At 32.7% G+C, this 21561-nt stretch overlaps 2 protein-coding genes and 1 pseudogene across 4 annotated transcripts in view; 1 reads left to right on the top strand and 2 right to left on the bottom strand.

The window, feature by feature from the left end:
• Positions 1-1169: 1169 nt before the first annotated feature.
• LOC148194451 (uncharacterized) lies at positions 1170-2829 on the bottom strand (annotated as a pseudogene).
• Positions 2830-3843: 1014 nt separating this feature from the next.
• LOC124827346 (zinc finger (C2H2 type) family protein) lies at positions 3844-5827 on the top strand. Its single transcript, XM_047300366.2, has 3 exons — positions 3844-4161; positions 4771-4833; positions 5525-5827. Exons 1-3 carry the CDS (start codon positions 3968-3970, stop codon positions 5625-5627), a joined length of 360 nt encoding a protein of 119 aa, XP_047156322.1. The 5' UTR covers positions 3844-3967; the 3' UTR covers positions 5628-5827.
• A 5623-nt stretch (positions 5828-11450) lies between these two features.
• The window catches only part of SAR1 (SUPPRESSOR OF AUXIN RESISTANCE1), a 31232-nt gene continuing 21121 nt past the window's right edge, over positions 11451-21561 (bottom strand). For 2 of the 3 annotated variants that reach the window (XM_047300368.2, XM_088097742.1), the window contains 16 exons: positions 21007-21169; positions 19613-19887; positions 19311-19498; positions 18376-18452; positions 17943-18289; positions 17110-17178; positions 16713-17031; positions 16320-16451; positions 16077-16185; positions 15916-15987; positions 15587-15710; positions 14761-14868; positions 14346-14486; positions 12258-12431; positions 12066-12183; positions 11451-11970 (listed from right to left, as the gene is read on the bottom strand). In XM_047300368.2, the coding sequence (XP_047156324.1) occupies positions 12142-12183; positions 12258-12431; positions 14346-14486; positions 14761-14868; positions 15587-15710; positions 15916-15987; positions 16077-16185; positions 16320-16451; positions 16713-17031; positions 17110-17178; positions 17943-18289; positions 18376-18452; positions 19311-19498; positions 19613-19887; positions 21007-21169 (2340 nt within the window). In that variant the 3' untranslated portion in view covers positions 11451-11970; positions 12066-12141. The remainder of the gene's footprint in view (positions 11971-12065; positions 12184-12257; positions 12432-14345; positions 14487-14760; positions 14869-15586; positions 15711-15915; positions 15988-16076; positions 16186-16319; positions 16452-16712; positions 17032-17109; positions 17179-17942; positions 18290-18375; positions 18453-19310; positions 19499-19612; positions 19888-21006; positions 21170-21561) is intronic. The other variant, XM_047300369.2, reaches the window with a different exon arrangement.

Below are 21561 nucleotides of genomic sequence, written 5' to 3'. Positions count from 1 at the left end.
GACAAATTTGTGGCATGAGAGCAGAACATGATAGACAATTTCATCAAAGGGTAGTTAACAGCATTATTATGAAGAATCACATTCGCTTAGTTAAGATTAGCCCTTGTTGGCAATCTTGCTTTGAACACCCTCCTCGAAAAGAAGCTAAGTTTTGTAGCATCTTTTCCTTCTCACTAGAGGTTGGTTTTATGGAATAAGACCTTGTTTCGGATCCCTTTTCTGTAAAGTTGTATATCTCGTGTGAGAGGTATGTTACTTGCTAATTAAAGAGACTTATAAGTAAACAAATTAATAATGAAAATATATACAATAATAATTGGGTTAATAACTAGCAGAAAAATAGGGTTTATATTATATGAACCATTAACTCAAAGACAAGGCTCTCTTCCTGACAAGTATACTTTCCTAGTATCTTTTGTTTAACTTTATATGTCTTCTTAGAATACCCCATTACGCATTTACTTGCATGCAACATTTCAAAGGCACCTAACCATTGACAACCACATTTCAATTAATTTTAACACCAATACTTAACAAACATCTAAGGACTTTAACTTTCTACACCCCAATAGTTTGTTGCTCCATCTCCCTCAACCATGATAATGTAAAAATATCCTTATATATTTTGCTACCGAGCCTTTGAATTTACAAAATTTCGATATTCTATTTTAAATTATATAATCTATAATTATTTAATTTTTATGTTGTTTGACATTTTTTTTTTAACTTTACGAATCAAAATGTATTTATGGTGAAATCTAAAAAAACGTTTTTCAAGTATCCAATCACAATGTATTTCCAAAATTAAGTTGTGGGTTTAGAATTTTGTTCAATGCAATTTAAAATATAACTGGTAACCCACCTTCACAATTATACAATTTGTAACTATTGCAAAGTTAGTTTTTTATTCCAATGCATCAAATACAATTATATTCTTCAAAGTTTTTGGTATCCTTATTTACATTTGTTGACAATGTATATATAGTAGGAAGAAATCTACATTCTCATTAGGCCACAAATTTGGTCTAATACCCCAAAGTTGTAAGTCCTTTCTTGTCTTTAGATTCTCTTTGCATTTATTATTTGTACTATCATTCAATAGTGAAAACGTTATATTGTCACAAATATTTTTTTCAATGTACATGACATTTAGATTGTGGTGCAATAAGTTATCTACACAATAAGGAAACTAAAAAAAGATATTTTTCTTTTGCCTATGGTAGAGTGTTTATCTTAGGATGATCAACTCTCTGTTGTCTTTTTGCCCTTTCTTCAAGTATATGTTCTTTTCCAAACTCAACATGAACATTATCAACTTGTTGTAAGATATCATGTCTTGAAATTGCCACTGGTTGACTTCTATGTTTAATAGTTCTATCAAACCTTCTATGGGTCAATCTAAACATGTGTCTTGCATCTAACCAACAATGATGACTTATGAAACAAAATTTCCCACCTTTAACAAGCTTTTTAGGAGTTGTATCAAAATTACATCTCAGACATATTAATCCTATAAGAGTGTTCCATCCAGATAAGGTTCTAAGTCCTAGAAAGTCACTAATAGTCCACAATATGGTTGCATGCATATCAAATACTTCATTCTCATATGAATCAAAAGTCAGTCTTCCACAACTCCTTCAAGTCTTCTATTACTAGTTGTAAGTATACATCAATATCATTACTCGGTGCTCGTTTTCCAGAAATGATCGTGGAGAGAATGAATGAACTTTGCTTCATACACATCCAAGGAGGAAGGTTGTATGGTATGTGTACAACTGGCCAAATATTGTGACTGGTGCTCAAGTTTCCATATGGATTGAACCCATCTTTAGCTAAACCAAGTCTCAGATTCCGAGGGTTTAAGGCAAATTGAGGGTGCATCAAGTCAAATTTCTTCGATGCTTCAGAATCTTTTAGATGTCTTAAGGTTCCCTCATCTGTAGTTTCTTATGCATGCCATCTCATATGCTTAACTATTTTAAATGACAAAAACATCATCTATAATCGAGGCTTCAAGGGAAAATATCTTAACACCTTTGCAGGAAATTTCTTTCGCTTATTAACAATATCATCATCACCAATTGTACTTCTCCTTTTTGTCTTCCATCTTGAGGTCTTACATTTCTTACAAAAATCTTTATCTTTGTCTTCTCCAATATACAACATACAACCATTCGAACAAGCATCAATTTTGGTATAATTAAGATCAAGCTTAATGACCTTTTTGGCTTCATATAATGAATGTGGAATTTTAGCATGTTCAAATGCATCTGCTAGCAACTCTAGTATTATGAACATTGTTTTCTCAATTACTCTGCATAGACATTTGATGTGATAGAACTTCATTAAGAATGAAAGTTTTGAATATTTATGACATCCTTGATTTAAACTTCAATGTTCATCTTGCATTAATTCAAAAAAACCCGAACCATCATGTGTCCTAGTATGACTTGACTCTACACCCAAATTATCATAATTGACCATATTATTCTTAGAGCAATGATGCAAAAATACATCATTAACCATTTCACACATGTTATCAGTAATTGTAACTCTTCCATCATTGTCTTCAGCCATGACACCTACTTCATCATTTACTTTTCTCTCCCCATGTAGAAGCCACATTGTATACCCTTTTGGAAAATGTTTAACAATTGAGTGCTCATATTTTACTTCATGACATTGTCATTTCTTAAAATTGAATCTCTGACAGGGACATATTATCTTTTTCTTAACACCACTATTACTGAATGTCAAGTCCAAGAATGTATTCAATCCTCCCATATATTTACTTGTATTTTGAGGCATGTCTATCCATGATTTCTCCATTAAAACGAGTTTTGTTCATGACAAGAGGATTGAAAAGTTAAAATAAATTACCATATTACACAAAGTTCACTACATTAGAAAAATTTACTAAATTGGTTATAAAACTAATTCCTATGTAAACTTAGTTATAAATTTCAAAAGTGAAATGATCCACTTTCTTATGGATACGAAGAATTTAAAACTAAGTAGTTCCCTAGTTTTAAAATTCTTAACTGGAAGCATGCAAGACATATTAAGAAATACTAATTCTTATTAAATAAAAAACAAAGTGATCGCAAAATTTTAAAATAAAAAGATGCAATATAAATGAGAATGATGAAGAAATATCCTTAATTTGCGAATGTGTAACTCACAATAATAATATAATAATTCCTAATATATCATTATTTGTAATTAAATCAGAAAATCCAAATATATATTTCACCTTCAATTAATCTTAATTGTAACTTGAAACGACTTTAGATAATATTTGATATTTATAAGATTATAATATTTAAAAACTATTATTAAAACCTATTTAAACAAACAGTTCAAATTCTCTTAAAATTAAAATGTTCTAATTTAAATTCTGCAATAAAATAAATATCCAAAATATAATAAATACTTTTTAAAATAAAACATAACTAACCATTATTCCTTGTGTTTATATCCTTACTAGAAAACACACACATATTTAAATATTAATTTCGGAATTTCATTAAAATTCTATAAATACACTGTCAATTAAATATATAGTAAATTGAAAATAGTCTTTTAAAAAGCATAAAACAAAAAAAAAAAAACCGGAAAGCCCGTGCTACATACGGGTAGCAGATTAGTAGAAAACAAAAACTTAATTTTGTATTTATACAGGGAGGATTATTTCGGTCTTTACACATCTTCCTAGTGGTGTACAAAGAAATTAAAGAGGTGCAGGAGCCCATAAACTAATTAGACTGGGCCAGGTAGTCCAGCAGGCCCATTTTGACACTCGTGTTTCTCATACATCAGTTGATTTTGTGTTAAGAAGAGAGAGATTTGATTTGAGGCGCCGTCGTTTCACTCTCCACCGTCATCTTCAGAAGAAAAACCCTAACAACAAGTTGCAAGGGAAGTGGAATCAGAGCTGTGAAACCCTAACTGTTGTGAAACGCTAAGAATGGGAGGAAAATGTCCACACCGGAACGTGAAGAAAAGAAGATATTCTCACAAGACAGCACGCCGAACCAAATTTGAGTTGAAAGGCGACGATATGGTTTACGCGCAGCTAAACAAACCCGATGAAGAGATAACCCCTTTACCCGTAGACGAAGATTTGCCTGGGATGGGACAGTACTATTGCCCTCACTGCGAGTAATTTCTTTTTCTTCCTCCTTTTTTGTGTGCTTCTTTTTATCAATATGATTGACGTTTATATATTTATTGATCTTTTAACATGGGATTGAAAAGTTTGGTGTAGTAGAACACTAAGATGCCAAGTTTAGGTTATAGGAATAGAAGATAAAAAGTGTACATGTGTAAGAATATAGAGGATAGATTCGAGAGAATGGATAGATTTTAAAAACTTTTCAGTTTATGGTTTTAAGAACTGATTTCTAGAACTTTTTAATTCTGATTATTCAATAACCTGATAAGTAGAGTTCCGTGATAATGCTGCATTATTGGAGTGGGTTTATAGTTAGGATCGCTAGCATTTTTCTTCTTGCTGTTTCAATCTTTTAACTGAGGTGGGTTTTTGACTTTCTCAGACCTATTCAATCCCATCCCACTTCTCCGTTTTCGAGTGGGAGAACAAATTTTTATTTGCTTTTCTTAATTCTCAATTGCTTATTCCGTTTTGTTATGATTTAAGGAATATGGATACTGAGGTATTCGTCTCCAATCTCCTTTTTTTTTTTTTTGCTTTTTTGGTTGTTGGTTGGTTTCATGATTAGATTGAGTAATTGGTTTTTATTTGTGCAGTCGGTACTTTTCCAATATAACTGTGAGGGATGAACACTTTAAAACCAAACGACACAAGAAACGGTATGCTACTTTTTTTATGTTTTGTTTTTGAATCTATGCTATATTCTCCCCTTATTTATATTGCTGAAGATTGGTTAAATTTATAGAATCGCTCGTGTTTTGCTGTACTATTGTGTTTCATGTATGAGCTTTCAGATATGTGAACATATAAAGCTGATGAACACTATGAAAAGAACAAGTCTTACTTTTTAATAATAATTGAGTGTAGTTGAACATAATACGAGTAATTCAAGCTTGTTTAGATAAAAGATACTGCATTTAGAACTTTAATAAAAATAAAATTGATCCTTCATCTAGTCTCTGTTTTAAAAGGAGTGATCAAATTAGATGACTCGGAATAGATTGATTAATTACTTACCTCAGTCCCAATTATTACCTTAGCTTTTCCTTTCCCTGCTTATTATACTCATAAATTATATTAATATAAGGTGTAAATTCGTATTGCATGTCTATTTATTTTGGAAAAGTAAAGACGTATATGTACACACACATATATAAATGAAGTTAGGTGGCTCTATTAACTAATGAGGAATTACTTATCATCAAATTGTTCTATACTTGTTCAAATCCTTGACTTCACCATCACACATTAAAGGCTGTTACATGTATGTCAATTGAACTGCAAGCACACTGGCATTTACATTTTATAGTAGAATGATATTGCTTCTAATATTACAGTTTCATTTTGTAGTGTAAAAATAATGATGGGTCCTGCACCACATACTCAACTTGATGCCGAATTAGCTGCAGGGATGGGTATGCCAGACAATGGACCAAAGCTGATGTCTATGTAACTTCGTTTTCGGTAGTGGGTAGAAAGATTGTAACACTACAAAAGCAATATTAAATTTTGAATGCTATATTTTTCTTCTTAATTTCTTTGTTTTGTCTAATAGATGAAATGTTGGAAAACAACACTTTAGAGAGTTTGAATTGTAGTTACTGGTGATTTTGGATAATCGGTCATATGGAATATAGTGGTTTTTGTGCTCGAGTGTTCAGAAAAATGCAAGAGAGAGTGAAGGAGAAAAAAGTGGCAATTGCTAAATTGATCCCTCTAATTGCTATAACTGAACCTTGAATTTATTTAAACAAAATTCGCCGCAAGTAATTTAGGTTAGAATTGGTTAAAGAATGTTGATTGTAATCTTGTAATGTTGACGAACAATTGTTTTCACTGAATAAATGATGTAACATTTATATAAATAATTTTGCTTGAGAAAAAAAATATTTTGAATGAGATGAATTAACTAAAATAATAGTTAAGTATTAATGTTGTATTTGTTGTAAGATTTTCAAATTAATTAAACGTTCCTTTTAATGTTGGAATAAATCACTTAAGGAGGGATTAATTAAATTGTCCTAATAAATAACAACAATACAGTTTAGAGCTATGTCCAATTTTCTTTTAAAACAATTGATTATAGATTTCGTTGTCAAATAAATTATTACACTGAGTTCAGAAACTATTTTTAATTAAATTGTCTTAATCTACCATTGAGACTAAGATATCAAAACAAAATAGTAAAAACAACTTTTAAAAGAAAGGACAACTTAAGCTCATAAGGCTACTTTAAAAAGGGAGTTATTACATAAGTTTCACTTGGAGTTATAAAATTGATCGTGTGATCGTCGTGTATTGTATTTTTTATATCTCTTATATTCTTCCTTTGTATAGTCTTTTGAAGATGACCATTTCTTCATCATACTTATTATGAAAAGATCTTCTCCAAAGTCTTAAGACTTTGTCAGGTATGTTGATTTTACCTTACATCTCTTATATGTGTACTGATTGTGAGCTTGCTATGGAATTTTTAGATTTATTAGAGATTCTAACGATAATAAGATTTAATTGAATTTAAGTTGTACTGTGTTTCCTTTTATTCCTTTTCTGTGCTCTAATACGAATGGTGTATACTTTCTATAACAAAACATCGTCCAATTAAACACATTTCAATGTGTATGAATCGTTATAGTTGCTAAGGTATTTTCATTTTAATCATTCAAAAACACATGATTATGACTTCGATTACGTAATCAGTTTTAACCATGATTTCATAATTAAAATTATATAAATGAGTCTTCATGAGTATGGGGATACGATTGTTTAGAGTTTCAACAATCTTTTTATGATGATAAAAAATTTAATGAAAATTGATAAAAGTCAAATAACAAATCATGAAAATTATCATAGAGTATGCACAATTTGGAATTAAATGAATGCTCATTCTATATGTGATGTTTGTGTGAATGTAACATGAGCTAGATTTAAGACTAGAGAAACTGGGCGAACGAACTTCGAACTTTGAATCAATGCAACACAGGTGTTATTGAAGCTTCTTTTCCTCTTATTAATGTTTCAACAAATCTGCTTGTATCTTTTTTAGCTCTACCTGTAGACGCTTTTCTTAACTCCATTTGTTATCTTCTTGTTGAGCTCTGGGATGATAGTGTCTAAAGGTGTTGTGTGCAGAACATAGGTGTAGTTTCTAATGGTAGAAAATATGAGATTATGGGTTCAGGTTGAAGGGTTAGCGCGTGAGAAAAAGACAAACTTCTTCTTAACGTCTTCATTTATGATAGACTCCTCCTCAAGTTAGGTTGGACCAAAGCATGAGGATGAGATCATGAAGGTGAGGTTGGATGGATGAAGAAGATGTTTTCAGTTTAAGTGTTTGTGGTGTGATGGAGGTGTTTGATGGTTCTCTCGAAAAAATTGACCAACTATAGAGAAGGATAACTAGAGGGGACCACATGAGATATTCTAACCTTGACTTGAGATAATATATGATTGAACAAATATTTTGGCAGCATAACATTATAATTCTCAAAGTGGGTTTATAATGGGGAGACACCTCTATTTATAGATGAAGGTATCTCCAAAGTAGACCAAAATCCTAAAATGTTATCTTATACCAAATCCTAAAAATCTTATCTTTGTGTAGGAGAGCTTGAAATGAGGCACTCTAACTTTTAGAAAAAGTCTCCACTTCTAGAGTGTCATGTGGAAAGTCAATTTAACAAAAGTTCTCCACTAAGAAAATAACACATGACCACTACCTTTGTAAGAAAACTCTCCACTAAAAGCTTTCCATGTAGAAGCCACTTTAGCAAAATTTCTCCATTAGAAAAATGACATGGTTACTACCTTTGTAAGAAAACTCTCCACTAAGAGCTTGCCCTGTGAAAAGCCATTGTAGAAAAAGTTCTTCACTAGGAAAAACCTTTGTGAGAAAACTCTCCACTAAGAGCTTGTCATGTGACCAACATGTCTCATGTGGAACACCATCCACCAAGCTAGGGTAATAAAACTAATCACCAAAGATTAGCTTAAGCTAGGTGCAAATATTGTCCTACGACTTAAGCAAGATTGTTCAAAAACCCTATACAACTTGACCCTTAATAAAAGGTCTAAATACTCCTAATCTACTAAAGGTGCTTCATGATGACCTAAGAGAAAGAGCTTTGTTTCACCATGCATAGATGACTTTAGCTCTTCTTGAATGTTCATAGGCCATAGCTAGGGGGTATGCCATTAATGTTACCAATGAGATGCATTGGTGCTTTAAAGAAATTTTGATGATGATGCAAGTGAAGACTTGAAGACCTGAAGAACCTATACAGAAAATGTTAAAATCAATTTATGTAGAAATCATTTGTATATGAATCATTTTACCTTTGTAAATACTTAGAAGTTTTCTTTCTTAAGGGATTCATTGCGTAGATAATGAATTATTTGGTGTAATAATCGATTATCACGAGCCTATTTGGAAAAGAGTTGCTCGGGCAAATAATCGATTATTGCTCAGAATAATCGATTATCATTGTCTGATTTAATATTTCTCAGGTTGCGCAAATAATCGATTATCACTTATGATAATAGATTATATTTCTTTTCATTTTCTGAACCTTGGGCTATAAATAGTGTTTTCCACAGTTCTTAGAAAACAACTTTTCATTTGAGAGTATTAGAGTTGTGCCTAAGGGAAGCTCTCTGTGAGTGAAAAATGATCTATGCCATTTGAGAATACAAAAGTTTTCTGAGGAAGTTCTTAAGTGATAGTGTTGCTTAAAGTCAAGTCTTGTGAATAGGAGAAGCTCACGTTTAGTGTGTCTAAGGTCGGAGCAGTTCTCTTCAAGTTGACTGAGTAGGTTCTTCCGTTCGTTTGTCGAAAGGAATGTTCTTCTGTTCGTTTGTTGAAGGAAGGTGTTTTCTGATTTTTTTTCTTTATTCCATCTTATTATAATTGTGAAACTGATTTTAGTGAAATAGTTAATCAGTCTTTATAGTGATCAACAACTAGATGTAGAATCTTTTGATTCGAATCAGGATAAAATCTTGTGTGTGATTTCTCTTTTACTCTGCACTTGTTATCTACCAGTTGTTCGATAAAAGTTCTAAGAGAAAAACAAGATTTTTAAAAAAATCATTTTTAATTTGGCTATTGACCCTAACACGCTTTATGCTCGTTTATTAATCACTTTTATTCCATTGCGCAATAGCACTGATACCTACCATTTAATTTATCACGGTGTTTGGTCCTTCAAGCCTTTGGGCGAATTGGTGCTTTTAGTTGGTGATTGCTTCCACTTAGCTTGCTCCACATAGGTTTCTCTTTAAGACCTTCTCATGGTAGACAAATCAAATAATAATTAGATGGAATGGCAAGACTACAACTTAAGATCTTTTTACTAGAATGAAAATTAGATATTCTTAATTATTGTTTACGATGTGATGAATTTAATGCGAGGGGTAAGATTATTGAGATTCTTAATACTTCAAAACTTTAAATCTATAAATAATTGAATTATGTTTTTACCAAATACCTCAGCATTTACCTCTTCTAAACTAACTGATTGCACTAGAAGACCTTGGTTGATGGCCATTGCACACGACGAAGAATGCAACGGAATGAAAGAATGAAATGAAGGATTTGGTGTGATGTCAACTAGCTTTGCGGTGAATTGGATGTTTAGAAAAAAGGATGATCTAAGGAATGCATGGTGGTTAGAGGAGGCTTTTTCAAACTCTCTAACCGATGAGTCTCAAAGGAAGAAGTTGCTCTGGAGTTATCTCAACAAATGAACTATCAATTCTCTCAACAGTCCCTTATTCAAAAGTGGAGCATGGTATTTATAATAGCCTCACGCTTGTGCTAGCTAACTAATTGGCCTGATACAACTGTGAAAAGTGGATTTGTTGACAAGTGGCATTCCATGTGTGCTAGCTCATTTAACATGTGCAAAATGTGTGAAAAGCAACAACATCTTTTTGGAACACGTGTGACGTTGGACGCTTAGCAAAGACCGCTGAACGACATGTCATTGGGCATCCAAACAGAGCTCGCTAAGTGAACTTGAGCTTTCCAAATGAGGATTTGATGAAATGGTTAACTCTCTTTTGGTATCTCATCCTTCTTGAATCTTTCAAGTCATGCTACTAGTGATTGAACCTAAGTCATTAGTAACCATTAAAATGCTAATTAAATTCAAATGCTAAAATGAAATTGAATTTACTCCTAGTAAAAATTTGTTGATAATCATTAAAAAACTGTTAGTAAATTAAATTACTGATAACAAAAAATCTATCAATAAAATACTAACTAAAATTTTTTCCCTAACAAATAAAATATTTATCAATAATTATTGATCATCAAAATTTGTCAATGATTATCCATCAATAATTTTACCCCGACATGATTATAAATTATTCACAAATTTTGATGACAAATTTATTATAAAGTAATATTTTCACCGATAATAAAAACTACAATTTATCAATAAATATTAATATGAAAAGATTTGCTGATAATTAAGATTTTAAAATTCGTTAATAAAATTTATTTTACTGATAAATTTTGTTAGTTGTTAAAATTTTATTGATAATTCAATATTTTCTTACCGTAGAACCAAAATTCAAATTAAATAATTATTTGCCAATTGTACTCACTTCTTATAATTTTCATGTATTGTTTTTAAATGAGAAATTGCAAATACGTATGGCATCTCCACTTATGGGACAATTTCTTGCAATGATGAATGCTACATTTCCAAAATTGAAGTGGAATATAGGTTCACAAAATAATACTTTTAGAAGACAATATGATCATCTTTGTTAATTCCATCTGAAATACAAATATATCTATCATCAGACTAATAACCATTGTTTGGATTAGAATTGTATTTGGATTAGTGACATTTTAAAGGTCAAGGTGGCCATTCTGCTTGGGATAAGCTATGCTCAGAATATTATAAAGGTGGTATGGTAATTTGATATATTACAGATGCAAGAGTTATGTATTTTCCAAAAAATACTTTTTCTATTCCAATTATTCATTGGCCGTCGGTATTAATAGTAACTTCTTAGGTTAGAAATGACAGTGATTCTTTAAAAGGATTTCTTAATATTTATAAGAACTAAATAAATGATATTTATCTTCTGGTATTTTTTGTATTGAGTATTTTTATAGCTGAAGTAACTCCAAATGATAAACAACTGGAAGGAAACATCTGTTAGAGAATAGTTTTGAAATATATAATACACACGCAATATTTATTACTAATAATTAAATAAATTATTTTTTAATCATGATGATTAGATAACGAAATTGTATAAATAGCTTGAGAAAGAGAACAAATTTTATAGTAGAAATCGCTATCCTGTGTTATTACAGTCAGTAAAATGTATATCATTACAACAAAACCAAAAAGGTCTTGTGAACTGGCCATTTATTTAGTAGGCAAATAGGGTTTGATATCCCTAATGAAGTTGCTCATTAAACAATTGTCAAACTAGAATTGGGCTAGAACATATTCATCCAGTAGTCATTCTATACCGAATTTCCCTGAAATCAGTTGAACAGCTACTATGCATATCTCTAGCCACAGCACTCTATCAAAGTCAGTCAACCTTGCCCAAAATTTCCAGTAGATAAAAATCATATACAAATTTTATATGGTTGTTCAAGGACATGCACTCTCCAATTCTTGACAGATTAGGCGTTGACCATCATTCAGTAATTCTGCCATGTCCTCGTTGTAAAAGAAAGGGAAATACACTCCACAACCATGACTTTTTTATCCCAAAATTTTCACACTCTATGCCAACTTGCTGCGGCCTTTTCGCTGGATATCATGCTGGTCAGCAGTGAAATGATCAATCATAGGAACAAGCCATATAAATGAGGGAAAAAAATAAAAGTGACAGGAATGCATAATAAAGAAAGACAAACCATTGAACAGAGCGAATAATCAAGAGCAGCGATCCCACTATTATCTACAACTTCCAGTGATCAGTGTAAGTAACAATTAAGAAGTCACAGAAACAGCATCATTTGAATCCACCTTCAACTGAAATCCAGACACAAATAGACTGGTATAAACATATGTGCCAAGCAACTAAAAAAAGGACTAATTTTGCTTACCATCTTGAGATGACTCTGTAAAGAACCATGTAACATCCTTTTGAGTTTCTCACAGTGATCAACCATGTGACCCATTCTAATTAATTCCTCTAGCCTGTACAAAAGCCGCTCAATAGTTGTGTACGGGAACCAAACAGCAAACGGTCTTTTCCTTCTAATTATATCTGCTGGTCTCTGCAAAACAATATTAAATACAGAACGGACGCACTGCATAAACTTGCCAACACTATATCCGGAATATCAATATGAAAGCAGAAGTATTGCAACCCATATTAATGGGAAGCTATCACCAAGAAAAAAGAAACTCAACACTCCAAACAGCAAATGAACAGAGCCCATACCACCCAACATCAAAGAGAAGAAAAACGGGGACAACTGTTCCCAAACCTATGACATCCATAAGTAGATATGTTAAAATGAGTTCTAAACCATGAGCCAACCCGGCCGGGTCATCATCGGATCGAACCGGATTGGGTTGGAAAACTTTCAACTTTTTTAAATGTGGGTTGAATTAAACCCAAGTCACCTAACCCACGGATTAAACAGGTTCGAACCGAATTAAGAAGGATTGACCCGTAATCCACCAACAATACTAAATTATTATTTTTACCATTTTTTATAAGTTTTAATCATAATTATCTACTACTTATATAGGTTCTCAGTTTGATGTTTTTAAATACTAAATGTTATTCAATAAATATTTAAATAGTTTGGATGTTTAATTTATTTGTTTGTCATGTTATATATGTTGATATTTTAATTTTCAATTACCATCTTTATAATAATATTTGGAGAATTAGGTGAAAACTTTGATTGCACCATTATAAAAAATATAAATCAAGTCAATCCACTTTCATTCTACTACAATAAATATATAAAATAAATTATGAAAATAAAACTTTTGTATGAGTCATGGGTGAGTCAATATGTATAAGTCGAGTTGATTAAAGAGAAGAAATAATAGCTTTGGTTGTCATTAATAATAGACACCAACTTGTCATAAATCCTAAACCCCTTTACAAACTAAAAACCTAAACAAGCTAAACCACATAACAATCTATGCACTAGTTAATCAGTGATCACCACAAACTCTAACCAAGATTTTCAGCACCCACAGTAATCATTCAGGATATCCAAATGAACTGTTTCAAAATACCCATCAAGTAACAATTACACTGCAAAACAATTTTCAGCCCTGTTCAGTCCAATAGAACAACCATAGTGTCAGAAGACTCTAGGCATATGCAAAGAGACTTTCCACCTTTGAACCATGATCAACTGATCACCAAGACCCAGCCAGCTTTACCATTACACTGGGGCTTAATACAAGTATTGTGTAAAGGTAACAAATACCAGACACGGGTAAACAGAACTCTTCAAATAAATTTCTCAATTTAACTAATATTTTCAATTTCCCTGACCAAAAAGTTCTGTTCAGTAAAATATTTACAATGCAGCAGACAGACAACCCAAGACACGTTGTCCAGTGATGGAAGTAAATAATTGTCTAGATATCTGTTAGGAAGTTAAAAGTATATGAGCGGAGGAATAAAAGAAGGGAGGAGGGAAGTATAGGCCAAACGGTATCTAGAAGGGAGGAGGGAAGTATAGACCAAACGGTATCCAGAAGGGAGGAGGGAAGTAGAGGCCGAGTGGTATAAATAAACTAATACTGAACGGTAGATGAAAAGGAGGATGGGATCAAAGGCCGAACGGTATATATACGCTAGTACCGAACGGTATTTAGTAGAAGCAGATTGGGTTAGCAGAAAGGATAGGGCGCGGGAAAGTGACACTATTAATAGTCTTCTTTTATTTCTGTTCAGGGGATTATTTTTGTTGGAGTATAGACGGGGCATATTTGTCAGTGGAGGAAGGTAGGCTTTCTTGGGGGAGAGTATACTTGTATTTTCGATACTTTACTGAATCAATAATACATACATACGTACTTTCCATCCTGTTATTCGAGTGTTGAAGTGAGAAGAGAGTATCGATTAGGTTATTAGCATAAAGTAATCTAACAATATCTTATATCAATTGAGCGTACACAAAGAATCAAAGTGATCACTAATAAGAGCAAAAATTTACCATTGAGGCAAATGAGTCTATGCACTCAAGCAAAAGGTAAGTAGCATCTGCATAACGATCATAGGTAACATAAAGCTGAAACAAAGATGCAGGATTGGATTCCCTGCCAGTCATCCCCCACAACCTTTCCTTTTGACCCTCCTGTCATAAGCCACACAAACAATATCAGTAACTGTGCAGAATCCAATATTGTAGAAGCGAAGGCTGGCAGCATCATAATGGAAAAGGTATCCCTTAAATTTGTAGAGCAGAAGCAACTAAAATAGAACACGGGAAATTCAACACTTTAGATAGATTTATACATAGGAATCATATATTCGTTGAAACCCTACGGAGACCAATTTTCAAAACAAGCAGGTACTCTTGCATCAGTGATCGCCAATCGTTGACTGCAATTTTCAGTCCAGAAAATTACCTTGAACAATTGCACAAGCCAAAGAGGCAATTCAATGTTAGGATCTGCACGTAGAAGTGTCTCTGCAACAATAATTGGTAATCTACCGTGAAATTCCTTATACCTTTCCTGCAATTTAGGAGCATTTTTAAAGAAAGGGTGAACCAGGGACTCATAAAATGAAAATAAAGGCTACATAAATTGACTTAAACAACCACACACAAAAATGACAGAATTGTACACCCACTAAGAAAAACTGACAAGAAACTTGTACATGTGTAAAAATGTCTGTTATTAGGGAAAGCTACCTTCAGTAACAGTATACACAGCTGAAAGAAATTAAAATGAGCAAGGAACGCTAAATCCAATACCACATGTTTATGGAGTTTAAGTTCTTTAACCCTTTCAATGTAGGTACAAAAATAGTAGAATCCCATGACCTACCTCTAACTACGGAGACAAAACATTCATTATATTATTGGTTCTAGAAACAAATCAGAAGAATGTCAGAAAATGACACCACCAAAGCTCCAAGCATAATACTAATGTTATTCTTTTATAATATTCAACCTTGTCTAGTTTCTAAATAGCAGTAATGCTTACATAAAATTAACATTCTTCTCAACTTGATACACCAAATCACATAATCTACACTTGCATGAAAATTTTCCTTCTTGTTTCCCAGATTTTTACACAACAAAGGCTAAAAAAGGTGTCTAAATAATCAGAGGAATACCCTTAATTCATTGAATACGGCAGAATTAAAAACCAGTTATAAATAGATGAAGCGTAAAAATGCAAAAATCATGTAATGGCCAACACATTAAAACAAGCAGAAGATACTAACAAGGTAAAGCTTGAGTGTTGCCCACTGGTTGCTTCTTTCAGCTCGTGGAGTTGTGGAAACTGTAACAGGTGAACCATGGACTACCATCTCATTCTTTGATGATGCTAGTAAATGACTGCGTTCTCTGAAATAAATAAATAAAGAGTACATGATACAATCCATACTGACTGTAACAGAGTAAAAAAAATTTCTTAAAATAAGGAAATTGCCAAAACACTAAATAAACAATAATGAAACCACAAATTCTTAATTAAAGTCAGGTATTATATCTCATCAATTTAAAAATAAAAAAGGTTTGTAAAAGAATGGAAAGGAATAAGTGAACATACTCAACCCAATTGGATTCCACCTTGTCAAGGCAGCATTTCAAAGAGATAGCAGATAGCACTCTTTCCAGCTCCCTAAAGAGAAATAGCCAGACTATAAGCTCAACAATACATGCATGTGTGTGAATGTGTGTATGCATGCAACACAAGTTCAAGATGTATACCTCTTCAGTGCAGAACCCTTGAAAAATCTGAGAACGACTGTAAAGGCCATATCATATAAATTGTTTTGGACAAGAAGCTCAGCCAAGTCTGACAGAGCTCCATGTTTTCCTTCAAAATGAAAGAACGGGGATGAAAACTGAATTAAAATTCTATCAAATGAAAAATACAAAGTACTTTGAAACTTAATGACATCAGAGTTGCTCAGGAAGCAACCATATGATTCAGTGACAAAAGGCGCTTACCAGAAAATGTCCACCTCACATTTACCAGTGACAGCATATACTCTGCTGAAGTTAGGACAAATTCATTCTCAAGTTTTTCAATATCAATTGAGGACTGCCAGCCTTGAAGCTCTGCGTCGTTATCAGCTGCTGCTGTACGGTTCAAGATAATAGCATCACCAAAATAAAAAACAAAAGAGAAAAAATAAAACATTAACTAAACAAAGCTACCCAATCCCTCAACATATTAGCAAAGAGTCACTTTTAAAAAGACTATATTATATAAGAATCCTTTTCAACCCAGCATATCATTTTGTTAAAAAAATGAAGTAAAATTGGTGATATAACATCATGAATCCATAATGAAACGATAACTTATAAAACCAGCATAACTATAGTAGTTGAATTACTTACAATGTTCATCTGGGGTTCTTTTAGCTTTCTTACTTGGATAATGATCATTCACAAGAGAACTTCCCTCAACCAAGGAATCAATCCAGGCATATGCAGGATGAACAAGATGTAGTGCATTAACTGCAGCAGAGAGTGCATTCAGCCTCTCTTGCAACATCAAGGAACTGCCTACACTATCTTTCAACGCTGCTTCAGTTCTCAAACGAGCTGAATACATGTATATGTAGTTTGCCGCACGTCGCCAATTATGCCGATGCATTTGAAATGCATAAAGCAACTTGTACAAGTTTGGCTTAGCAGAAATATCTGATCGTTCAGCCTACACGTTACACGTAAATTTATGCATATTCTAGAAAACTTCAAAATTATCAACACAATTTGTTCAGAAATGGCATACCTTCCAAGCAAGCTCTTGCTCCACTTTCTCCACTAAACCAATAAGGGGAAGTTTATTGCTGCAAAGAATCTGTTGAGAAAAAAAAAACAAAAGATAGGGGGAGAAGGGTACTAAATAAAGTAAGTAAATGGAAATTTTACCTAAACAATGTGAAAGGAAAAGTATAAAATATCAGGAGGGAATTATTGAATTGCACCTTCCTTTTTAACACAGAAAATGAATTAAATATTGACATATACTTGAACTATGTAAGAAAATAAAGAATTATTTTATTGATAGCAATCACACAAATTACATTCTCATCATCTCTATTTGTAATAACCAAAACCTTCAAGGAAATAAAAATATGCTGAAGTAAATAGGAAGATTATGAGATATTTTTTCCTAATTACTATGGAGATATTTAGAATCTTTTTAACCTAATAATCTGCTATTTACAACGCACATAACTCTGCAAGTTAAGGAATAACATTGCACTGTTTTTAAGTAAAAAAGTACAGGAATCATAACAAATATTGGAAATATAGCAAAATATAATTAGCATAAAATGGTAACCCATAAGCAGAGACATTCATACATTTACATACTGCATCTCTGCAAAATGTTGTAGGAGTTAAATTAAACTTGCAAACTTCAGTTAAAGACCCATTGCAATCATAACTAATTAAGATTCTTGTAATCATACTTTGAACACAATAGCACAAAAGTACTGTCGCAAAAATAGATAGTGAGATATCTATTTCATTGTATTTTAAATATTAACCTAAGGAAATCATTAAGTAGAGATCATTCAGCTAAGAAAAATCATAAGAGTTTATCATAGTTTGTCCAACCTTTATAGCTCCTTGTTCATAAAGAACAATTATGAATCGTCTCAGGCAAATGTATTTGCTCTCGTCATCTGGATTTGAAATTATTGCACAATATGCATCGTAATATCGACCAAGGTCTAAAGCAAATATGAAAACATTTGCCCATAGTCGTCCTTTGATGGTTGTCACTGATTCATTAACTGAGTTGTTTGTGCGGTTGCCATCTTTCATATATAGAGCCTCATCAACTTGTTCAAGTGCAGCAAGTGCAAACTGGCAAGCACCTTCACTAATGCTATAACGTTCAAATAACTGCATTGCCCATTGATAATATTGAAGCTTCCATGTAGCAATTGATGTACAACCACCTGCATGAAAACCACCAAAACAGAAGTTAAGATTATCCATTTGCTTACTAAAATCATTACAATTATTAAGCTACAGAAATACTCACTAAAACCAAGATACAAAATTCCTAAGTCATCCGATAAACTCTGCAGAGCCTCAGACGCACCATTTCCAGATGAAGACCTGAATTAAACACCAACGGCGATGGGTCATAGTTCAAGGCAACCACAAGTAAATATGCAGAGAACATAAAAGACAATGAAAAAAATGAAAACCAGTGTATACACATATAGAGAGAGTTACACACATGAAGACTACTATTGTTTACGAAATTTCTAAGTCGACAATAAATTCAGATCTCCTAATATTCTTCCTATTGCCTTCTCTCCTTACTCACTTTTCTTCATTTGTTTTAGTCATACATCAATTGACATTGGTGTTATTTTTGCTCAAGGTCATAAGTTGTTGGCATTGAATCTGTTTAAGCAATTTGTGCAACACATCGGAACTGAGATTTAATACTTAGGACTTTCTGTAATAGCAAGGACATAATAAGTGCTAGAATTGGTCATCTTAGATAGAATTTATTGAAAAGCTGTAGTGTGCTTTGTGCTGCACCTAGGTTCTAGATATGACATTTCTTATTCTTTTTCTCTTCCCTCTAGTTCATTGTATATGAACTTCCATTGTCATTATAAATGAGACCCTAAGAGAACGAAATCAAGCTCTTTTACATTCATCTTCAGTATAAGGAATATCAACATAGTTAAAAATGCAATATACTACCCATGAAATTGCACAGTTCTATAACTTTTGCCAAACCCAGAAATGCGACTTACACCTTAAAACACAATCTGTGAGATTTTTGCTAAAGTATAATGTATGTACTTCAACAACCTCAAGTTAGGGGAAAATAAACAATACCCCTCAACTCAGTAATCAACTTACATGCTGAAAATGTAAAATGAAAATTGCATCATTGAATTATGTATAACCACAAAATAATAAAAAGAGAAATATTTCAAAGGTCTGTTGTAATACCTAAAGAAACAGCGAATGGCATCAGAAACTTTTTTATCCTTCTGGGTTGCATGTAATCCACACTGCACCTGTGCAAGTAGGCAACACCCTAGAAGATGATGACGTATGCACCATCCACCATCAGCATCTTGAATACTATGGGATGTCTTCTCTTTTAGTAAATGTGCTTCGGCGATCATAAGCAATTGCTTTTAAAACATTTGTAAATTGAAATACAAGATATTTTCAGTAAAGGTAACTATACATTAAGAAAGAGAAAGAATCGATATCCCATGTGGGAAATAAAAGGACAAGTAAATAACCTCAGCAGGACCATACTGGCCATGCTTGAAAAGAATAAATGCAAGATCAATAGAACGGCTTAAGAAAGTAGAAGATCCTCCAGCCTGACCCCAGATAATCCAATTGATGAAGTCCCTTGCCCTATTAATAAAGCTCTGTGAATTTGAAAAGCGATCTGAAGAAAAGTGACTATGGTTTAAGGATGAACTTCCAACATTGAGCAAGAATATAAACGCCAATGTGAAATCACATCTGCCCAGGTTCACATTCAACAATCTTTTCCCCATGTTGCTATCTGTATCACGCTCAAAAAGGTCAACACAGTATCCAAAGTATGGCTTATACATACTCAATTCAGTAAGCCTCAACCGTACTTGTTACAAACTCATAATGAAAGGGGAAGAAAGAAAAAAATCAACTTTATTGCTTGAATGACAATGTCCAGAGCAAGGAGAATGATCTCTACTCCAAAGATTTTCCTTTACAACCAAGCCACAACCCCATTTACCTTTTGGTAACAAAGCTGAATTCCACTCCCTACTCTTATTTAAGCTAAACCTGTCTTTCCATCCTCTAACTGCGGACGATCTAGCATATCTAACTTATAATATTTTATGAATCTCTAGCAGCCAGAAAATATAGTTTTGACATTTCTTTTAGCCATTGAGCATAAGCTGTACTGTGCTGAATAATTTTACAGTCTACAATCTCATATATATAAATGCAATCCAAATCTCACTATTTTTAACCACTTATACCTGAGATCATGAGGTACAATACCATGAAAGCACTATAATGAGGAGCTTAGTAAAAATAATTTTTTCAATTACCCCCCGCTTCATTATTACTATAAAATATAAATCCAAGCACTTATTATCGACCAAGAAGGATTTAAGGAACTACTCTCTTTCTCAATAATTCCGTATGGCATCTTTCATACCAAGTATCTCACATTGCTTTTCTTTATTTTGCTCTCTCAAATAGTATTGCCTAATTGAGTGAATCCAAATTTGACTCCGAATTTTAAGTTTTGACATATCACATCACATTATAAGACATGGAGATGACATTCCTTGATTTAAATAGTTCTTTCCTTAATTTCCTAATTGATTTTAAATGTCTTATCCCTTTAATTTGTTCCTTCTTATACAATGGAATCTACATAATTGACAAAGAAAAACAACTTCAGTTTCATCTTCTTAGTTCTTATGTTTCATGATTTTACCAACTGTAAATGATGACATTTTTTTAGATATAACTAAATTTAAAATCCTAATGCTATGAAATAATTACTTGTTTCTTCCAGAATTCAGAAGGGGAATAATATTGTGAGCCTTCATCCCCTGACAATGATAAATCCATGCCAGCCTAACTAAATTGGAACTGCCATGATACAATGTAAGTAAAAACACACCTATTTGTAGTGATGAAAGTTTAGAATTGAAGTCCTCGGTTACAGCCAGTGAAGATGGTGTGATCGTAAAGAAGATGATGATTAGCCATTCAAAAATAATTTCTTGAAGCATTGGAACTAACTCAAGTTGTACTTTGTTTATATCATCATGGGTCAAATGGACCTGCATGAAGAGCAATCGCAACATATATGTGTGAAACAAACAAGATATTAATCTACATCTACAAAAGTGCAATAGCATCTCGTTAACAAATGCAACTCTCTGTATATGTTGAGAACTTGATCAACATGAAAGGTCAATTTATTGCGAAGAGAACATAACTATCGAATATTTACCCTATTTTAGGCTAATAACAAATATAAAATCAATTGTTGATGCTAATATCAACCGTTACTACATGTATAGGACTCTAACATATGAACAAGATTCTACACTTCCCCTCAAGCTTATGTATATAGGTAATATGTACCAAGTTTGTTACACATGTAATTAATTCAAGTACCCCTTACTCGGTGAATATATTTGCTAATTGACCACAGGACTTGAACAATGCT

Source organism: Vigna umbellata, chromosome 8, assembly GCF_029865625.1.
Source record: "Vigna umbellata cultivar VRB3 chromosome 8, Vumbellata_1.0, whole genome shotgun sequence".
In the NCBI taxonomy this organism is placed as follows: domain Eukaryota; kingdom Viridiplantae; phylum Streptophyta; class Magnoliopsida; order Fabales; family Fabaceae; genus Vigna; species Vigna umbellata.
The sequence above is the reverse complement of the archived record's forward strand: the minus strand, read 5'-3'. Positions and strand labels throughout refer to the sequence as shown.